Source organism: Arvicola amphibius, chromosome 13, assembly GCF_903992535.2.
Source record: "Arvicola amphibius chromosome 13, mArvAmp1.2, whole genome shotgun sequence".
Lineage (NCBI taxonomy): Eukaryota > Metazoa > Chordata > Mammalia > Rodentia > Cricetidae > Arvicola > Arvicola amphibius.
In genome coordinates this window covers 48,888,626-48,911,075 of record NC_052059.1, presented here as the reverse complement: position 1 = coordinate 48,911,075, position 22,450 = coordinate 48,888,626, and the positions used below count along the sequence as shown (strand labels likewise).

The window sequence follows — 22,450 nt, the reverse complement described above, 5'->3', positions numbered from 1 at the left end:
GATAGGAGTCCGGCATGTAAATGCGTAGGGGACATAGTTCAACCAGTAACACCTGCTATGGACAGGGTTGGGAGAATCGAGATAAGATACCGTTGAGATGGCAGCAGTGAGAACCTTCCTCATCCTTTGGGCCAAAGAGATGAAGGGAGAAGGGAGAGGGGAAGTCTTGGAATCCAGCTTCTGCTGTGGCCTTGGGAGAGAGGCCAGCAGACAGGATGTGTTCGGGGTGGCAGAGGAATGCGGAGAGGGAAGCAGCCCATACCTAACTCTTCTCTCTTAACACCCTTCCTCACTCCTGGCAAACACCATCTGAAAGTAGAGGCAAAGATACTTGTGGTTCAGCCCTTAGCTGCCAGCCCTCCTTAGGCAAGAGACTAGAGCTGGCAAGGGTAGAGCAATGGAAAATAACCAGTATCATGGAGGAAAAGGTCTGGGACCAGCAAGATGGCTGAGCAGGAGAAAACATTTCCTATACAAAGCCGATGACCTAAGTTCAGTCCTCAGAACCCATAATGGAAGGAGAGAACTAACTCCTAAAAAGTATCCTCTGGCCTCCACATGCATAAACCCTCTACCCCCCTACCCCAACAATCGAGTACATGTCTGGAGAAGTTACAGTTGCCATTTAAGCAATTTAAAAGAGCTTTGGAGTAACTGGAAAACAAAAAGCAAAACAAACCAAGTCATTTAGCCACAAAGACAGGAGTGCTACTGTAACAGGTGTCCAGACCTAAACACAACTGACGCCATGTTCACTGCAGCATTCCGATCTTAACACCCAGCACATAAGCCTGCCAACATGGAAACAAAGACCTAATCCATCCAAGACCTAGTCCATAGTTTGAGAAAAGTCTGTAAAGGTACTAACCTTGATGCTTGGCTTCTGTAGTTCTGCTGCTTGCTGACAGAAGTGTGACTACCAGAATGTGGGGTTTGTACGTAAAAGACAAAGGGCTGCAAGATTTGGGCCAGTTCCCTCTGCAGCCGCCGGCCAGCAATAATGGCTTTCTTTTTTGGCTTTATGGGTGGGCTCACCTCACAGCACTACCGGCCACCCTAACCCCCTACCCGTGTAGCCCTTCTCAGTGTCCAGAAACTGCTGCTCAAAGATACACAGTTACCTAAGTAAAACAGAATATGGAAAAGCAGCGTCTGCTATCACAGTTTGAGTTTGAAGTAGCCCCAGAGAGGCTCATACATTGAAGGCGTGATCTCCAGATGGCAAATCCAATCCCTGGGAGGTGATTGCATCATTAGGGTCTGACATCATTGGTCAGTTAATTCATTGAGGAGTTTATACCAAATGTGCTTTTAGGAGGTGGGGTCTGGTTAGAGGGAATAGGTCCCAGAGGTCATACTTTATAGTATGCATTTCTGTCTTGACCTTGTCCCCTTCCTATCTTACTGTCTGCCCTGTTTGCCACAAGGGGAAACAGCTTTCGTTTTTCCCAGGCTATTCTGCACGAATGGGCCCAGAATCAATGCAACCAAGTGACCAGGGACTGAAACTCTGATGCCAGCAACCAAAATAAGTCCTTCCTCTGAAAGCTGTTTATTTTAGGTATGTTGCACAGTATTGAAAAGGATAGCAAACACAGCCATCACTTGAGATGCCAGGGAAGTCTTTACACACACAGACACACACACACACACACACACACACACACACACAAATGGTTTTTGAACAGTGGCCCAGACAGAATAAAGTGGTCTGTGTCCAAATGATGGGCAAGGACAAAACAATCTAATAATAATCACTTTGTTGGTATGACTTAGGGTGCCACAAAAGCATTGTTCCACATTGAGATTTTATGTCTTTTTTAAAAGGATTTCTTTTTTATAATTTATTTATTTTTATGTGCATTTGTGTTTTTTGTTTGTTTGTTTTGCCATGGCTGTCAGGCCCCTGGAACTGGGATCACAGACAGCTGTGAGCTGCCATGTGGGTGCTGGGAATTGAACCCGGGTCCTCTGGAAGAGCAGTCAGTGCTCTTAACCGCTAAGCCATCTCTCCAGCCCCAAGATTTTATGTCTTTCCCATAGGAAAGGTGTCCTCTTCCTGGGGCTTGTGTCCTCATGGTCAGCCCCCAGCAGCAGCTATGGGCAGATGGTGAAGTTGGGTGGTTTGCAGCTGTGCCTGCCTCTCTCTTTTTCCCAGGGGACCCTTTGGTCATGTCATAAGCCAGTTACACTCTGGGACTATGCCAAAAGGGCCGGCCTGGGCTCTACCACCATTCCCTTTAGGAATATGGCCCAGAATCGTCTGGACCAAGAATTACCAAGGCGAAGAAGAGCTTATCTAGTACCAGTCCTGCGTGTTGTGTAGTGAGAAGCTGCGGGCAGGCCTGCTTTTTATCCTGCCCGGCTCCCACATGGTTAGCTTTACACGCGAAATAACAACAAACTATATTCATTTAAACACTGCCTGGCCTATTAGGTTCAGCCTCTTATTGGCTAATTTCTCACATCTTGCTTTAAGCCATATCTAATAATCTGTGTAACACCATGAATAGTGTCTTACCCAGAAAGATTCAGCATGTCTGACCTGGCGGCTGGCTTCATTTCATCTGTCTCCCTGAGGAGAGGCACGGCGGTCTGCCCCAGAGAGGCGAGGTATGGCAATTTATCTCACTTACGAGGCCTGGCATCTGACTGAGCCATCTACCTCACTTCCTTCTTCCTGTTCTGTCTACTCCGCCCACCTAAGGGCTGGCCAAGGCAGTTTCTTTATTAAAACAGAAGACCCTCCCACATCAGTGTTGTCTGTGGCTCTCTTTCAACTCTTTATCTCTGGGTGTCAAACTATCCCAGACTTAATTGCTACAATGAGCAGTTGATTCTTTTCTTCATGACTCTGAAGTTTGGGCAGGCTCTTGAGTGGAGAACTTGCCCCTGCTCCCTGATGCAGTTCCTGGCCCTCCCCACAGAAGATTGAAAGATCTATTTCCAAGATGGCAGAGGGCCATGGCTGACAATTTGATGTGGTCCATCCATTAGGGCTCAGTGAGGGCTGAAGACATATCCTTTGTTCCCGTCACAGAGCCTGGGGTTTTGAAGCATGGGGGCCTGAGTCACCTTTGAGGTTCCCGTCACGGTGGTTCATGGCATCACTCTGTTTCTTTAGTTGGCCCGACAGTTGTTTCATTTAAAACACGAACTCTGGAGGGCTGCAGGCTCTGGAAGAACATACTGGTTCCTAGGACAGCCACAGACACCAAAATGGACCTGGTAGAGGTGTCTCATGTGCAAATAACCTACTGTTTTCATATGCAGTGTTTCTAATAGCCTCCCATTTATTTCTGTTGGTCTACCTGTATTTGAGACGGTCTCCTACAGTCCAGGCTGACCTTGAACTTACGAAGTATCTGAGGATGATCTTGAACTGCTCATCTTCCTACCGCCAACCCTTGATGCTGAAATGACTGGTGTGGTGGATTCCGCGTTCAGTTTACGAGACACTAGGGCTCAGCCGCAGAGCCCTGTGAGCACTGGATAAGCACTCTACCAACTCTGTATTATCCCTGGCCTCTCCCACTTACTCATTATTTCTTTCGGTGCTGGGGATTGAACCCAAGATCTCATGCACAAACTGGTACCAGAGAGCTATGTCCCCAGCCTTTCTCATACAATTAAATCATTTCTAGATGAACTGTAACTCCTACCACAATGTGAGTAGCTGTTGTACTGTGTCCTTTGTACAGTGACTGAAAAGGGCAGATGCTCAGTACAGACACAACCACGGCTGCATGGTACCTGTATGTCAGCAGGAGTGTGATAACGTTTTGTAGCATTTTTTTGTGATTGGTAGAGTCTGAGAATGAAGAACCTGTAGATGCAGGTTGTGGTTGTGAGGACTAGGCCTGTTTGTTCTTAGGCTAAGGAGCCCAAGAAGCTGGGGAGATGAGAGGGGCAACCATTGCAATACAGGGCTCATGGAACAGAGTGCCTTGAACACAGCACAGAGAGAGGACGATTAAACCACTCTGGGAGGAGCTGCGGGAGGGAGGGATGCCCAAGCAGAAAAGAACGCCAGGAGTGAATCAATAGAAGTGGCATGGGACATGCAAAGGGGATCATTTCCAAGCGAGAAATGAGGCAATGAAATAGCCAGAGACCCAGGGCAAAAGCATGCCATCAGTCACGCTGGTGTGCCCAGGCCTGCTTCAGCTTTAATACGACAGGCCCACATCCAGTGGACTGGGGTGTATAGCTTAGTGTGAGCGAGTGTGAACCCTGGGTGTGATTCCCAGTGTTATGGTTTAGGTTCCTGGTCCCTTTAAGAGACAAGCCACGCCCACTCCCTCCCCCTTCCGCTGAGGCAGGCTGATCTTCAGCTTCCGGCCTGAGCTTGCTCTCTTTTCCATCTTCCTCTTGGAGAGGCAGCTTCGCTTCTGCCTCTCTCCCCACTTCTCTGCTTCCCCCGTCCCTCTTCCTCTCTCTCTCTCTCTCTGTCTCTCTTCCTCCCTCCCTCCCTTCCCCCCCCCCCGCCTTCCCCCTTCATAACCCCCTGAATATATCTTCAACCTCACTCAGCAAGTCGTGTCTATCCATGTCTCTTGTCTCCTGCCCGCCTGCCATGTGTCTCCCTGCCTGGGACCAGCCACATGGCCCGCTATCACCATTTGGCACCTACAGCATTTCTGCCTGCCTACTGCCACCGCCGCCGGGGATCTTTCAGCATCTAAAAAAAAAAAAAAAAAAAAAACCTATAAAACCCAGCACCTCCGGAGCAAAGGGAAGGGGAAAGGAAAGAAAGGGAGAAGGACTGGAGAAAGGGAGGAAAAAGGAAAGGGTTGGAAGGGAGGTTATAAAGGAGGATAAAGAGAAGATGGAGAGGAAGAGAGAGAGGAAGAGGGAAAGGAGAGGAAAAGAAAGAAGAGGAGAAGGAGGAAATGAAAAAAAAAACCATTTCCAGGAAGCCCTTAGTCCCCACGGGTTATTCTGGAGACTGGACAGTTTGTGAAGGCTGGAGCCCACAGGAGTTGTTCTGAGCTGCCCTGAGGTTGGGGAAAGAGCTTGAAAACTAGTCAAGGGTCCAAACAGGAAGCCGAGCCCTGCCAGGAAGTCAAGGCGTCACCCTAGGTACTGAATCGATAAGGGGCTGTTAAATAGGAAAGTGACCTGGGGAGACTTGCATGTAGAGGGCTCTGGAGCCTGGGTAACTGGGGAGAGGCTCTGGGCAGAGAGAAGGCTGTCCCTGTCTGTCACAGAGCAGAGAGGACAGTGAGGTGAACTAAAGAGGTGGCAGGAGATCGAGGATGAGAAAGATATAGACAACAGCGGGACTTAGAGATCCCGAGGTTGGTGAGCAACTCTCAGATGCCTGGCATGGGCAATCGGAAAAGTCTGGGGAGGTAATGAGGGTGGTTTGGAAAGACCTTCCCACACCACCCTGCCCTGGAATGCAAACAAACAGTTCCTTCCCCTGCAGCTTGTGTTGCTTTGACAGTCAGCTCGCTGGCTGCACAACTGTACTGGACATTCCAGGGACAAGAAAAGCTTGTGAGAATTGCAAGGGAAGCAGGAGGTTGGTCTGGGGTATGAGGGGAAAAAAAAAGAGAAACAGCATTCGACTATAGACTTCAGGAGTCACTTGCCTACGCTTGTGTAGTTCCCGCAAGACCTTTAGTGGGAGAGAGAGTGGGGGGGGGGGGGGGGGAAGGACTGGCACCTTCAGTTTATAGATGGGAAATTTTGGATGGAGTAGCAAGCCCAAGCAATGGCTACAAAGCGGCAGGCGTGGAATGTGACTGTGATGGGTTTGACTCCAAAGAACCACTCTTCCCGCCTCAGCTACCCTGTGGCTACCAGTACCTCCTTGAGTGGATGTGTCCTCCCTTCTCCTGTTGCGTCTTGGATCAACCCCCATTCAGCACTTGGGCTGGACAGAGGGTCTTCCTAGGATAGAGAGTCGAGAAGATGCCGGTGGGGAGATGGGAGGGTTAGGGCTGGTACTCACATGGGCTCTCAGAGAGCATCTGAAGGCTGCTGTCAGACGTGGAATTAGATGGGCGTGGTGATGCGCGCCTTTAATACCTGCACTTGCGAGACAGAGGCAGGCAGGTTTCTGTGAGTTTGAGGCCAGCCTGGTCTACATGACTGAGTTCTAGGTCAGTCAGAGCTACATAGTAAGACCCTGTCTCAAATAAAACAAAAAAAAACAAAACTGGAATCATCACGTAATTTCTTCTTCCTCCTCCTCTTTCTCACATTTTTAAATATTTTATTTATGGGTGTGTGCAGGGGGGTTGCTGTAGAAAGGCCAGCTCTGAACCACATAGTAAGACTATCTTAAAGAGACAGAAAACACAGCCGGGCGGTGGTGATGCATGTCTTTTATCCCAGCACTTGGAAGGCAGAGGCAGGCAGATCTCTGTGAGTTTGAAGCCAGCTTCAATATAGAATGAGTTCCAGGACAGGCTCCAAAAATTACAGAGAAACCCTGTCTCAGAAAGACAGAAAAAAAAAAACCGACGAAACTGGAGCCTTCAAAGAAAGTCAGCCTTTAATCCCAGCACTCGGGAGGCAGAGGCAGGCGGATCTCTGAGTTCGAGGCCAGCCTGGTCTACAAGAGCTAGTTCCAGGACAGGCTCTAGAAACTACAGGGAAACCCTGTCTCGAAAAACAAAAAAAAAAAAAAAAAAAAAAAAGAAAGTCAGGTATCATCTCAAGTGTCGAAATCAGAAACATTTCCACTCCCACACGAACTTTGATGCCTATCCTTTCCAACTTTGATTTTTTTTTTCTGTTTATAACGTTCCACCCCCATTTCTGTCCGTCCATCTTCTGTTGTGTTCATTCCCGCAGGAGCCTCATTTCCCACCCTCTGGGAAGGGAAATCCTTCACAGGATCCCAGATACACTCGCTATTTCCACATTTCTTTTTACTCAGCAGGCACATGATTGGTGTTTGACAGTAATGCTGTCATCAAAATGTCATCCGAAGTTGAGAAATTCGCATTTCTCAGCCAGCTTCTTTAGTCCCTGGTTCCCGCAGAAAAGAAACGCTAGAGGGCGCTCCTTCTCCTTGCTTCCTTTACTCGTTTGCTTTGAACGCTACACCAGCTTCCAGAAGAATGTTTTCAGAATTTTGACTCCATATGCCAGCACCTACAAAAATGCTCATTGACTTAAGTCATTTATTCCATTCGAATCACCCTTTTAATATCAGTTTTAAATTTTTTTAAATTTTATTTTTATGTGTATGAGTGTTCTGCCTGCTTATGTCTGTGCACCATGTGCATGCAATGCCCACCAAGGTCAGAAGAAGACATCACATCCCCTCCAGAATTTGAGTTCTAGACTGTTTTGAGCTTCCTTGTGGGTACTGGAAATCAGACTTATGCCCTCTAGAAGGGCAGCCAAGTGCCCTTAAGCACCAAGCCATTTCTCCTGTTCTTTTTTTTAAATATGTATTTATTATGTATACAATATTCTGTCTGCAGGCCAGAAGATTCTGAAGATTCAGAAGAGCGCACCAGACCTCATTACCAATGGTTGTGAGCCACCATGTGGCTGCTGGGAATTGAACTCAGAACCTTTGGAAGAGCAGATAATGCTCTTAACCTCTGAGCCATCTCTCCAGCCCCATTTCTACTGTTCTTTTTTTTTTTTTTTTTTTTTTTGGTTTTTCGAGACAGGGTTTCCCTGTAGTTTCTAGAGCCTGTCCTGGAACTAGCTCTTGTAGACCAGGCTGGCCTCGAACTCAGAGATCCGCCTGCCTCTGCCTCCCGAGTGCTGGGATTAAAGGCGTGCGCCACCACCGCCCAGCTCATTTCTACTGTTCTTAAACCCAGTTTTAGACAGAGACTCCTCTTTTCCCATAGTGCCCTGCTGGAGTTCAAAGAACCTCCCAGCCAGGCCGTTCCAAGTCAGTAGGGGACAAGGGCGTGGCTACAGACAAAGCCAGACCATTGCTCCCCCAGTGGGATCCTGACCTCAGGGCCTGTTTTCTTTCTTAAGCCTCTTCCATGTATGTGTCTTATATCCCAGATCCTATAATTTGGGAGCAGATGGGCAGGGGTGAGACCTTCTAATGTGACCTATGATACTGAGGCTGGCCTTGAACTGACTGTCCTGCCTCTATTTCCCAAATGCTGGTGTTATGCCCAGGTCGCGGAGTCCCTCCAAAACCAACCAGGAGACAAAGTCCTGTACATAAAAGCAGAGAGCCTCTATTCTTACACAAGCTTGCAAACTCGGATTCTCTGTGTGTCCAATGTATTGGAGTTGTCTGAGAGTCCCGAGCTCAGTTAGGGTTGGGTTTTTATAGTAGCAAAGGTAGGAGTGAGGGATTTGTAAGGTTCAGGACCCCTGATTGGCTGACATTTGTCTAGGGGTGTCCTGGTGAAAAGCAAGGGGTGTGTTCTGGCAGGTGATCCTATCTACAAGGGTTGGAATGTTAGGAATTTCCTTTGGATGATCTGTTCCTGGGTGGTACCTGGGTAGTCTCAGTTTGTGGTCTTTCTTGGCACCAGGTGATATCTTAGGGTAAACTGAGACTCAGGCCTACCTTGAGCTTGTCACGGCTGGGTCCTTCACTGGGATTTTCAGAGGTGTGCCACCACACTCGGTGACAAAAATGCTATTGTCCCTCCCCCTTCTTATTTTTTTTCTTTTTCCATTTTTTAATATTTATTTATTTATTTATTTATTATGTATACAATATTCTGTCTGTGTGTATGTCTCTAGGCCAGAAGAGGGCACCAGACCTCATTACAGATGGTTTTGGGCCACCATGTGGTTGCCGGGAATTGAACTCAGGACCTCTGGAAGAGCAGTCAGTGCTCTTAACCTCTGAGCCATCTATCTCTCCAGCCCTTCCTCCCCCTTCTTTACAGTGAGGTGTTTTCCTGTAAATCAGTCATCATCTTCCTGTTACACACATCAGCAGCTACCCTCCTCAGCTAGGAACCTTGGCCTCAGCCTTCCCTGCAGGGAAACCCTCCATCTCACATAATTTCCTCTCAGGGGCTCCTTTGGCCACCTCCAGTGGCCTCTCCTCCATTTTCATCCTATTTGAACTCTGCAGCATTTGCTGACCATTTGTTGGGTCTGAAGCTAAATCCTGCTCCATCGGCCCCCCTCGGAATCTGCCTGTGAGCCACTGACTGTTCCAACCCAGACCCCTGTCCCATCCTGCCTCTGGGGACTTACTCTGTATCCGTAGGGACCTTCAGCTCGTTCTATGGACTCCCCTTTGCCTCCTCTGTTGGCTTCGCGAGTCTAGGATGATTCCCAGGTCCAGCTCCAGCATTCACCCTCTCCTCACTTAACCCACACCAGTCATTTCTACTCCGAGATGTTGTCATTACCTCCAACCCAGCAGCCAGAGATCTTCAGGGATCTTAATTTCTTTCTCCTTTGCCCCATTTGTGTGTGTGTGTGTGTGTGTGTGTGTGTGTGTGTATGTGTGTGTGTGGCATGTGTCTGTATACATGTTTCTTCTGCTTGTGTGTAGGCTAATGTGCATGTGTGTGTGAACGTGCATGCGAAGGCCCATGGTTGAAGTCAGAAATCACCCTCAACCTCTTCCTCTTTTTTCACTGAGACAGGGTCTCTCAATCAGACCTGTCACAAGACAGAGGCGGATAGAGGACACCCAGCCTGTCCTCTGTCCTGTCCATGTTTCCTGTCCACGGGTGCCCACCTATGTGTGCACACCTACACATACACACGGTTTCTATCTTGATCGTTTTATTTTCTAAGTCGTTCCCTGGTTAGTCAGCCTCCCATCACTATAATGAAATGCCCAAAATAATTAACTTATAAAAGGAAAAGGTGTGGTTTTGCTTGTGGCTTTGGAAATTTTAGCTCATGGATAAGGTTGAGCAGCTTGTTTTGGGTCTCTGCTGCAGCAACACTTCATGATGCGAACATTAGTGGTGCAAACACGTACACCTCGTGGCTTGGAAAGACAGCAGAAAAGTCTGGAAGTGCGGCTTACGCGGAGCTCCTGTCTAGCATATGTGAGGCCCCTGGATTGATCCTCTGCAGGAATTTAAAAAGTGAGGAAGAGAAAGAGATCCAAAATAACCCAAAATACCTCCCACTAGGCCGCTCCTTCCAGCTGTACTGTTGTGGGGACCACACCTTTAACAAATGGAACTTTAAGAGACAACATAAAATGTCTGGCATTATTCCACATATGTGTGTGTGCATGTACATGCATCTGCTCACACATGCACATTCATGCACATGCCATAGTGTGTCCATGTGACCAGAACTAAGAGGACAGTTTTTAGAAATTGGTTCCCTTCCACCATAGGTTCCAGGGGCTGAACTAGGTTGCCATGCTTATATGGCAAGCACCTTAACAGGCTGCAGGCTGAGCCATCTTACCCTGTCTGCCCCTGGCATGCATGCATACAGACACATAGACACACAGACACACAGACACACACACACACACAGCCTTGAACTCACAGAGATTCATCTGCATCTGCCCCATAAGGGGTAAAATGGAATGGAAAGTTCTGTGCCACCACACTTGGCTAGCATCTATATTTTAAAAATATTTTATTTTTATTTCAAGTGCATTAGCATTTTGCGTGCATGTATGAGGTTGTCGAGTCCCCTGGAACTAGAGTTACAGACAGTTGTGAGCTGCTCTGTGGATGCTGGGAATTGAACACGGGTCCTTTGGCAGAGCAGTCAGTGCTCTTAACGGCTAAGCCATCTCTCCAGCCTCATGCGTCTCTATTTTTGATAAGTCCAGCATGGTCTACATAAAGAGTTCCAGACCAGCAAGGGCTACATAGTAAGACCATATGACAGGAACCTTCAACAAAAACAGCCCAGCAAACAGGAACAGGGATTGAGCAGCTCTGAAGTCAAGGGAATGGTGATGGAAAAGTGGGGAAACCCTGGCCACGTAATTCTGGTGCTTATTTGGAATACACGTTTCCTGTAATTTGTTCATGATGAAATTCTGATATGTTTCATTTAATTTAAAAAAAAAAACAGCAATACTTTTCAAGAAGGAAACTGACCATGTAATTGACATGAATTACAAAAATCACAACTACTAACACATGCCCAGAAAGAAACCCAGCCTCGGAATGAAGCCTCATCTGCTATTGCCAAATATTTATTACTTATACGCTGCTGGTCCATTCATTTCTGTCCTCCATGAATGCCAGTGGATCAGAGAGTGGGTCCTCACTGCTAAGGGAAAACAAGAATTGTGGGGGGGGGGGGGCATTTTCAAACCCAGCAAGTTTGATCCATTGAGTTTTCCTTTATCTATGAAATGGGGACTCAGGAGCTGGGCGGTGGTGGCGCACGCCTTTAATCCCAGCACTCGGGAGGCAGAGGCAGGCGGATCTCTGAGTTGGAAGCCAGTCTGGTCTACAAGAGCTAGCTCCAGGACAGGCTCTAAAGTTGCAGAGAAACCCTGTCTCGAAAAACCAAAAAAAAAAAAAAAAAAAAAAAAAGAAAAAAGAAATGGGGACTCAGTTTGTTGCACATTTGATAGGCAGGCAGACCACCTTGCTCAGCTCAAAGAACACAACGTTCCCAGGAGTCACAGATTAAGTCGGGCCATGGACCATTGGAAGCAAAGTCCCCAAAGGATGAAGAGTGCTTTTAAGCAAATGACTCTGGTAACTGAATACAGGACAGGTTGGTGATGGGTGCTGAGAAAACCCACTAGGAGATTATGGCGGTAAATAACTGTAACCCGAGCTGGAGATGCAGTAATCAGACCTTGTCATTACACAATGCATATACATTCCTTCTATACCCTCCTTAAAACAATTACGTGAGCTAGGCTGAGTCCTTTTCTTAAGAATTGTAGGTTTCATTTAAAAGGGTGAGTACGGGAGAAAGATTTTATAAACCCAGAATTGGCAGGATTCAGGAGCTGGGCTGAGAAGGACCAGGGAAACATGAAAGACCACCCCAGGTGCTTAAATTTGGGTAACTAGAATACCATTCTCTACAAGAGCTAGAGGAAATGCTGACATGGAGCCTGTGATGGTAACTTTTATTTTTTAAGGATTTTTTTTTAAAGTGAGTGTTTTGCCTGTAGTGCTCACTAAGGCCAGAAGTAGCATCATATCATCTGAAAGTGGAATTACAAATGGTTCTGAGCCACCATGTGGGTGCTGGGAACAAACCCAGGTCTTTTGCAAGAGCAGCCAGTGCTCTTAACCACTGAGCCCTTTCTCCAGCCTCTGTTTATTCTTTCTGGCCTGAGCCTATTCAAAGCTTTTGTTTTTAATCGTTGTATGTTTGCTTGTCTCACAGCCTAGTCTAGCCTGGACGCTGATTCATCCCTGAGGCTGATCTTGACTCCCTGTTCCGCTCCCCAAGTGCTACGATCACAGGTGTGCACGCCACACTTGGCTCCGTTCGAGTGTTGCCTGTGTTCTCGATAAGGGCCTTCGTAGAGGTAGAGGTCACATATTACACCAGTTGTCTTCTATGTCCACCCTGAGCAGTTCCTCCGGTTACCTTGATCTGGTGGTTTTTCAGGCTCTCTCCAGTTTGGAGTTGTTTGCTATTTCACCGCGCCTAACCTGGGCTATGCTTCTCTGAGACAGAGCCTCGCAGCGTTTACACTGTCATTTCTCGCTGTGTCCTGTCAGGGGGCACACAAGCTCCACTCATCTCGGGACCTGTGGTTTCCGTGATTTGACGAAGGTGGTGTCTGCCAGGTTTCTCCCGACTGAAGTCACCCCCCACAAGGAAGGGCAGCAATGACTCCGCAGGAGGCACTTTGAAAGGCCCTGGGGAGGCTGGCCTCACGGGCGCATTTTCCTCCAGGTCTCCAAAGCATTTGTGATTAGAAGGGCTCTAGGCACTGTCTACTTGTCTCCTCAAAGAAGAAAGGAAAGGAAGTAGAAGGGGGGAGGGGTAGAGAAGGGGAGAAGAGTGAAGGCACACTTTTGAGCTGTTCTAGCACATTTGCTTAGATATGCGCAGCCCTGGGTACCACCCCCAGCACCACCAAAAAAATTAATGGGACAGGAGAGATGGCTCAGAGGTAAAAGCCCTTGATGCTAGCTAGACCTGAGGACCCGAGTTCAACCCTAGGATCCACGTTGCAGTAGAGAGCCAATTCCAACAGGCTGGCCTCTGACCTCCACAGCAGGTCTTCGGGCTTAAGGGCAAGAACATTTTTCTGAAGACAGGTAGTGAAGGCGCGTGCCTTTAATCCCAGCACTCTGAAGGCAGAGGCTGCGGGATCTCTGAGTTAGAGGCCAGCCTGGTCTACAGAGCAAGTTCCAAGACAGCTATGGTTACACAGAGGAAACTCCATATCAAAAATAAAACAAAACAAACCAAAAGCCCATCAATCACAATGGAGAGGTTATTTGTCCGGCATACCACGCTTTCACTAATACCCACTTGAGAGTGGACAACCTAATGAGAAGACTAACTTGCTGGTTCTGAAGCAAGTGCAAGCCATCCCACTTGAAGGATTCTGGGTTTGGGTCAACCTTGCTGTCTCCTGCTAGGAACTCAGGTTCTGAGCAAGAGGCCCTGCCTTGCATTTTGCACTGGGCCCTGCAAGTTACACAGCCGGCCCAGGCTTAAGGCACAGGTGCGGACTATTCTTGTTCTTGGGAATGTTTCTGGCTGACACTGAGCAGCAGCAGCTCAGTGGGGAGGCGCTGAAGGTTCTAGCAAGGGCGGGTGGGTTTGCAGATAGCAGTGAAGAATGGGCTTAAGGCCTTCAGAAGGCGTATTTAGCCTTGGGCTGAAAAGAAAGTGGAGACAGAAACTGGCCAGGCAAGGGGGGTGGGGGACAGCCCGTGAGAAGCAAGGCACTGAAGGAAACCTGGCGTGGTGCCCAATCCCAAGGCCGCCTTGGACGATTGCGCTCTGGGGGCCTGGGTGTCCCAGGCGGTCCCCACAGACGTCCACGTGTTGTGGGCATAGGGCGGCGCCACAGTCGCGCGGCCGGAACGTGCAGGCCAGGCCGCCTCTAGGGCCCTGTATTGGTCCGATGTCCTTCCCACCCCCACCCACCCCCACCGCAGGGCGGGTCCAGAGTAACGCAGGGGCCTCCGTGGGGCCAGGCACGTCGGCGCTCCGCGTCTTCTCGGCACACCAAGGCTGGGCTGGCGGGGAGGGGAATCTAGGAATCTCCTTATGCCAGGATCATGATGGGGGCGATCGTGTTGCAAGCCTGGCCTGAACTAGTCTGGGGCTGGGAGGGAACGAAGGCTGCCCCACCGTGGCTGCAACTCAATACAGGGCCTCAAGCTGCCGGGAGTCACCGACCCCAGCCAGCGGGACTAGGATTGCTGGCCCACTGTGTGCAGAGGAACGCTGGAGACCTGCGTGATCCCGTCTGCCCCCCCCTACTATACAGCTTTCACAACTTTTCAGACTGGTCATGGGAAAAAAATAATTCTCCTGATTCAGTGACCTGGGAAGGAAGCAGGAGGTTTGGGGACATTTTCAACCTCACCCACCACCTTACAAAATAAAGATAGCTTAGGATATAAACTGGCAAACACGGCAATGTGAACACATTAGATTCCTCCTGAAATAAAGCACCCAGAATCCTACCACCCTAAATCATATACTGGAGTGTTTCATGTTTGGACGTGTCTATTTTTCTTTACATACTTAATAATTCTGCATAAATCATTTAGTATCTTGCTTTTTATTCTCTCTTGCTCTTCCAAAGGTCCTGAGTTCAATTCCCAGCAACCACATGGTGGCTCACAACCATCTGTAATGGGGTCTGGTGCCCTCTTCTGGCATGCAGGCATACACACAGACAGAATGTTGTATACATAATAAATAAATAAATATTTTTTTTAAAAAAGAAGTCAGTGCCCCTTTCGCCTGGTGTGTTCTGGAATCAGCCTCCGTTCACCAGGCTGGGGGCAAGCACCTTTACTGTCCTCCAATGCTGTCCTCCCTTGACTTTGCAGCCATTCTCCTGCCTCAGCCTCCTAGGTACTAGGATAGCAAGCATGAGCCACCTCACATCTAACATTGGTTTTTGTGCTCACTCTCTTCATCTTCCATTTCTTTAAACAAATCCTAAATCCGGGTAAATGGTTCTATGCTAACATAATTGTACAGGAAGACCACGCGGATTTATTGTTCCTTGGTTGTGTCGCTGTGGATTCTGATAAGGCCAAGGTCTTGGAATAGCAACCAGGCCTTTCGTAGGTCCCAAACATTTTTTTCTTTGCCTCAGTTTACAAGAGAGAAAAAGAAGGAAGGAAGGGGAAGGAAGGAAGGAATGAGGGAAGGAAGGACAACAGACAGGCAGGCGACAGTTAAATTCATGTGCTCTGACTATGGTGACCTTTGACAAGTTCTTGTTTTTCAGTTTTCCGGGCATTATCTGTTCCCCTCAAGCTTCAAAATCATATCACCAAATCAGTACTTTGAGGAGCCGAGGAGGAGTCAGTACACAGTGTTTCCCAAGGGCCCCCGAGTGCAGACATTGGTTCCAGTCAGACTCCCCGCCAGGTTCCCTGTAGACTCACTGGGCTGCACTAATAGGTTCAGCAGCTCCCATGGGGTCAGGCTCAAAGAGAATTCATGGCTTACATGCTGAATAATCATAGTAATTACCTTATTAAGATTCCCTGGAGCCAGGTGTCCCTTGGTGGCATAGCCTTTAGTCCTGGCACTCAGTAGGTAGGGGCAGGTGGCTCTCCATAGAGTTCCTGGACTTCCAGGGCTATATAGAGAGACCTTGTCTCAAAAGACAGGAGCAAAAATCACAAAGAGCCCCTTAGAGCCATTTGTATTTTTATATTTGCATTATAGCCCAGGTCTATAATCCGAACCCTTGGAAGGTTGAGGCAGAAGGGTCATAACAAGTTCAAGGACAGCCTGAGCTACGTTATGAAACCAGCTCAAAAAGTGTCCCTTGGGTAGCCAGTCCCAGACGGCCTATTGAAAATCATGGTCCTGAATCTGTTCCTCAAACCTGAGTGGACAAGGGCTCTGGGTAACACCCTGAAGTTGCAGTATTGCCTTTAAGATTTTCTGTTTGTTTGCTTTTTAAGAGTTGTTTACTTGGGGTTTTTTGTTTTGTTTTTGTTTTTTAATTTTTGGGGGATTTTGTTGTTGTTTTTGGCTTTTGTAGTTTCTTGCTATGTAGTTCTGCCTAGCCTGGTACTACATAGCCCAGGTTGGCCTTGAACTCATAAAATCCTTCTATCTCAGTCTCCCTAAGGCTGGGATCACAGGAGTATGCCAGCCTGCTGGGCTAGCATTGCGTTAGCCTACTCTCCTGAGAACCAGCCTGTACATTCCTGGCCACTAATGAGGTCATACCAACCCTAGATGGCAGGGACACTGACTTTCATTTTACAGCTGTAGAAAGTGAGGCTGGTGGGGTAACCGCCTGCCTTCTTACCATTTGGTCAATGATAGCATGTGCCAGATTCTCCTCTTTGCTTGAGTGGGGGAGGGGGCAGATCTCAGCAAAGCCTTTATGTACTGTTCAAATGGCCACAGCACAACTTACTTAAAAGCACCCACTTTCCAGTTTGGCTGCACACTCAACACCCCAAGGTTTACTCTCAAGTGACCCCAGAATGGGGCCTGCTTGCTCAGAACCATAAATAACCTGGCAGCACATGGAACCCCATTTTGCCCTGATCTTGAAGTCAGTTACATTCATGATGTACTCAACAGGCAGCTCCTATCTGGGTCCCTAGCCCTTTGATGTTTCTCAAGACTGCTTTAGAGCTAGAGAAATGGCTAATTGGTTAAGACCACTTGATGCTCTTAAGACCCAAGTTCAGTTCCCAGCAACCACATCAGTGTGGCTCACAACCACATACAATGGCAGTTCCAGGGCATCTGGCACCTCTTAGCTCTTTGAGCACCTCTGCTAGTGGGCACATGCTTCCCCCTGCCCCCAGCCTCCTCCACATAATTAAAAAAGAAAAAAGATGACTTTGATCATCCCTTCTAAACGGGCCTGCTCTTTCTTTCTTTCTTTCTTTCTTTCTTTCTTTCTTTCTTTCTTTCTTTCTTTCTTTTCTTTTCCCTCCCTCCCTTCCTCCCTTCCTTCCTTCCTTCCTTCCTTCCTTCCTTTCTTTTTTTCGAGACAGGGTTTCTCTGTAGCTTTGGAACCTGTCCTGGAACTAGCTCTTGTAGACAAGGCTGTCCTCACAGAGATCCGCCTGCCTCCGCCTCCCTAGTGCTGGGATAAAAGGCAGGTGCCACCACCGCCTGGCTCGAGAATCTTGAGTAATGCAGATCGGCCTTTTTTAACTTGCAAATTTTCCTGATAAACTGACTTTTCTTAAGGATGTGGATTGGCTAATCATCTGACTCTTCACCGTGAGACCAGGAGAGGACAGTGTAACAAAGGATGTCCTTCAGAGAAATCATACTTAAAAGAAATCACGCAGAGAGAAGGTACCTCTTCCTTCCTGCCCAAAGCTTACAGATAGCTAGCTAGTATCTTAAATTTTTTCCCAAGTGACTTAAATTTTATTTTAAGACATTACTACAAGCATATATAGCATGCTCACACTGCTGAAGTTTATTGTCGGGGCTTCAGAAATAATATTGGTATTAGAGAAATGGCTCAGTGGTTAGGAGCCCTTGCTGATCTTTCGGAGGACCTGGGTTGTGTTCTCGGCACTCACATGGCAGCTCTAAGCTGCTTGCTAACTCCAGTTCCGAGGAATCTGGTACCCTACTCTGGCCTCCTTAGACATCACACACACAAACACACAGGGAAGCACTCATACACATAAAATAAATCTTAAAAATTTTGTATCATGGAGTGTTTTATAATTTCAATATTACGTCAGTTCTACAATTTGCTTTCCTGACTTTTACAATGATTTATTTTGTTTTGTTTGGGATAGGGTCTTGCTATAGAGTCCAGGCTGACTTGGAGCTTGCCGTATGGCTGAGGCTGGTCTCAAGCTTGCTGTCTTCTTGCCGTGGGCTCCGGGTTATTGGTAATGCAGATATATAAACCACATGCGCTGTCTTCTGGGTCTTTTAAAACACTGATATGTAGCGTACATCCGAAGAATGTGCTTATCACAGAAGTGTACACCTCAGATCGGCAGGTATTTCCAGTACCCCTGGTGCCAGCCCCCCTCTGTAGCAGTTCTTGTCCCTGCTATTTCTTCCTTCGTTTCAGAAATATGCCTGCTGTGAGTCAGAATGTCGCCTGGTTCGAAAGACAGCATTAGGATGTGCACCTCAGAAGAAATGTTCCTTCCCCCCAACTCCAAGGAAGCTGGGGTGAAATCAGATGCATAGACCTTGGCTACCAAGGAGAGAGAGTCTGAGGGCAGATGCCTAGATTCAGTGATATTCAAGGCTGAAAGAGACTTTGGAAAGAAGAGATAGCCAAGGTGTCAAACAAACAACCTAAGTGGCAGAACCAGACCTCCAAACAATCCATCATTGTTTTTGGCTTTGTGGCTGTTATGTAAATATAATCAACTAGGGGTGGCAGGGTGTGCCAGGAAAAGAGACTTCCTGTGTAGAGTTGAGCGTGGACACTGTGGCAGGCCATGAACAAAGGTGTATTCAGATGTATCTCTCCTCTGTGCTCCTATTCCATCCCATCCAGATCCTCCCAGGTCTGCCCCAGACCTGGACCAGATGAGATGGAGCATGCTCAGGGCAATATGGCAGTCTTCTGCTCCATCCTGCTGGAGATAATCAACCTGTCCTTGAGTTGCTTTTGAAATCACCTCTAACAGTTTCTGAATCAATCTTCCCCTTATTGTGAGATACCTTAGGGCCTTACAACAAACTTATGAGGTACCTCAATATATATATATATATATATATATATATATATATATATTTTTTTTTTTTGAGACAGGGTCTTACTGTGTAAGGTCTCACTAGCTAGCTTGGAATTTTCTAGGTAGACCAAGCTGGCCCTGAACTCAAAGAGATCTGTTTGCCTCTGTACCACCACACCCAACTCACATTTTATTTTACTTATTTATGGATTTGGCTTTTTTTCAAGACAGGATTTCTCAGTATCCCTGGCTGTCCTGGAACTAGCTCCGTAGACCAGGTTGGCCTTGAACTCAGAGATCTGCTTGCCTCTGCCTCCTGAGTGCTGGGATTAAAGGCGTGTGCCACCACACCTGGCCTTATATTTTATTTTATTAATAAACAAAATTAGTTTTCCCATTAACTCACAAATTAAAACACCACACAGCTGGTCTTAGGAAGCCATTCAAACACTTGTCCGGTTCATACCTCAGTTAATTTCTCTGCAGTTAGAATGACTGTTTGGGTTTCACACACTATTAACCATATCTGTATTCACACATGTATACTTACATACACACACCATGTCTAAGTTGAAACTAAAAAAAAAATGGTTTCTATCTTTTCTCATGACTTGTGTGATGTGGGATTTCTCTCTGTATGCTGTGAGTGAATACGATTGGTTAATGAATAAAGAAACTGGCTTGACCAGAGCTAGGTGGGAAAACCTAAACTGAATGCTGGGAGAAAGGAGGTAGAGTCAGGAGAAGCCATGGAGCCCCCGCCAGAGACAGATGCTGGAACTTTACCCGATAAGCCACAGCCTCGTGGTGATACACAGATTAATGGAGGTGGGCTAATTTAAGATATGAGTTAGCCAGAAATATACTTAAGCTATTGGCCAAACAGTATTGCAAATAATATGGTTTCTGTGTGATTGTTTTGGGGCTGAGCAGCCGGAACCTAACTAGCAACCTCCATACTACGCTTGTGTCCTTTTGCCTGAAAAAGAAATAATTCTTTTTTTAGACAGGGTTTTCTGTAGCCCTGCTTGGCTCAAAAATTTGTATATAGTGGAGGGTAATTTTGAATTCCTAATCATCTTGTCTTTACCAAGACTGGGAGTATTTTATAAATACCCAAGGAAAGCATAATGATGCCTGATATCTGCCATAATGGGCACTGACTGTTAAAGAAAGTGAAGATTCCGAATTAGCCTGCCTTAAGTTCACTTTGATGGTGTCAAGTCTTTACAGAGTCAGATCTTGGTAGGTGCTGTGTTAAAATGCATGCAGGGTGTAAAGCCCGGAGGGGGCTAGGAAACGAGGGCAGTTATGTGCAATTTGATGGTAAGGTCTGGGAAGTTGTGTAATGTTCACACACCCCAATAGAAAGTAATAGCAGTTGTTGAAAAGCAAAATCAAAAGATAGACTTATCTTCATGTGCATACATCATTTTTATAAGGAACTACTAACATACTTCAGTGGTTTGGATTTAACTACTAAGTAAACAGACAATTCAGAAGCTTCTCTTGTCCTTGCGGCTGTGTGACCTTTGCCCAGGCCCCCAGCTCTCAGAGATCCAGCTCTTCAGGCTATTTGTGGCATCGCCAGCTCCAGCACTCTTCACCAACTGGACGGTCAGCGGATAGACCAGAGTCCAGGATGTGTCAACAGTGTTGGAAAGCCACTCAGTGGAGGCCGCCCACCTAGGGCTGTTCCAGATGCCTGGGGTCTGAAGCACAAACAATTGTTGGGGACTTCTTAGAGACAGTAATGCAAAATGAGAGGTCTGAGATTGGTTAGGCAGCTTGCAAGGGGCTTATGCATGCGAGAGGCCCTGAAGTTTGAAGTTCCTCCGTTTGATTAGCCTCTGGGACTAGCTGGGAAAAAGCAGGAAGAGAATTCCAACCCGGTCTCATCTGACTCCCATGATACAAGATGTGGATCTCCTCTTACCAAACAAAGAGAAAAATTGGGGTTGTAAAAATATTTCTAAAACCGAGAGCCTAGCAGGGTCACTCCTCAAGGACCTGGGAGTTAGGATGCCTGCGTCTTCGGATTAGAAGCTTGTGAGAAGCAGCAGGTGTAGGCTTTGGCATCAACCACGGGTTTGGAGCTGGGACAGTGGCACATGCCTGTATTCCCAACACTGAGAGGCTGAGGCAGGAAGACCGGTGCGTTTGAAGCTAGCCTGGCCTTTATAGCAAGATTCTCAAAACCAAAACAAATAAGCAAACACAACTGCCCGTGTATGAGTGAAAGCACACATGAATGGACACATTGGTTTAAATTCTAGCTCTCCTACCTCCTAGATCTGTGATTGTGGAACTTACTTCCCATTTCAATTGTACGTGCTGCAATGGCCCAGCTATGGGAACAGGGCTTTGAGGAGTGTCCTCCATTCGTACAGCTGTTAACCTGCATTTCATTGATGGAAAAACTCAGGGAAGGAATGGACTGATTCACAAGTGTAAGGTGTGGAGTGGAACAGTTTTCCCTTAAGCAATATTCAGGCCCAGGACACTCTACTAGTGTGATGAGCCCTAGCCTTGGCTTGTTGAGAACGCCTAGCCCAGTCTGGCCTTGAACTTGCAGCCCTTCTGTTCCTGACTCTCAAGTGTGGGGATTAGCCATGTACACCAACACATCTAACTCAAGCAATACTTTTTTTTAATGATTCTGCCCACCCGTAACCCCTTGGTAGCATGTCATAACCAATTTTTAACCAGGAGAGAAGTCTATGGCATTGTTGAACTCGGTTTTCAATCTGCCCCTTTGTTCTTAGCAAGCATGAAGACAAGGAACTGGAGAGAGCACTCAGCGTTTAAGAACATTTGCTGAAGCCGGGCGGTGGTGGCGCACACCTTTAATCCCAGCACTCGGGAGGCAGAGGCAGGCGGATCTCTGAGTTCGAGACCAGCCTGGTCTACAAGAGCTAGTTCCAGGACAGGCTCTAGAAACTTCAGGGAAAACCTGTCTTGAAAAACCCAAAAAAAAAAAAAAAAAAAAAAAGAACATTTGCTGCTACCACAGAGGATCCAGTTCCTAGCACCCACATGGTGGTTCACAACCATCTGTGACTCCAGTTCCAGGGGAACTGACCTCTTCTGACCTCTGCTGACCTCTTCAGGCTCTCACATACATGTGGTGCACATGCATACACTCAGGCACATACAATAATATAATAAATATTAAAATAAATACGATAATTTTTTATATACATAAAATTTTTTAAAAGGGTGAAGATGATTACTAATAAAAAAAAAATCAATACGTTGGCAGGAGCCTGCCTTTCTGGGAGATAATGAGGCAGTAACACACCCCTCCAAAGGTGGGGATCAAATGGAATCTCACAATGGAGGCAGCTAGTCTTCAACATGCTTACTGCTTCTCTTACCACCCTCTCCCTTCTCTGCTCCCCGGCAAATCTCATGTTCATTTGGAGATGAAATAGATGCAAGCTAGTTGATAGATGTGAGTGGAGGATGAATATACAGCAAGCGACTGTCTGCAAAAGATGCAAATCAGATGAGGCTGGCAGATCTCTGCCTGGTACCCAGGCTTGGTTCAGCCCCTTGTTCACTAATTTCAGGAGGTCTTTGGTACTCACACAAAGGTCAAAACTTACCCAATTAGTTGGAATTTCTCCAAATCTGGCCCCAACAACTCTCCAGTACCTTGTTTTATTAAGATCCAATACAGACCTCTCTTCTTACCCACTGGCTTCCTTGCTCACCCCTATAAACATCCTTTG

The 22,450-nt window shown here is 47.1% G+C and overlaps 1 protein-coding gene across 1 annotated transcript in view; it reads left to right on the top strand.

Moving 5' to 3' along the window:
• Fbxo16 (F-box protein 16) overlaps window positions 1-22,450 on the top strand; it is a 70,253-nt gene that overhangs the window by 47,429 nt on the left and 374 nt on the right. Inside the window, 1 exon segment of the mRNA XM_042054079.1 lies at window positions 15,302-15,496. Within this exon segment, the coding sequence (XP_041910013.1) occupies window positions 15,302-15,496 (195 nt within the window).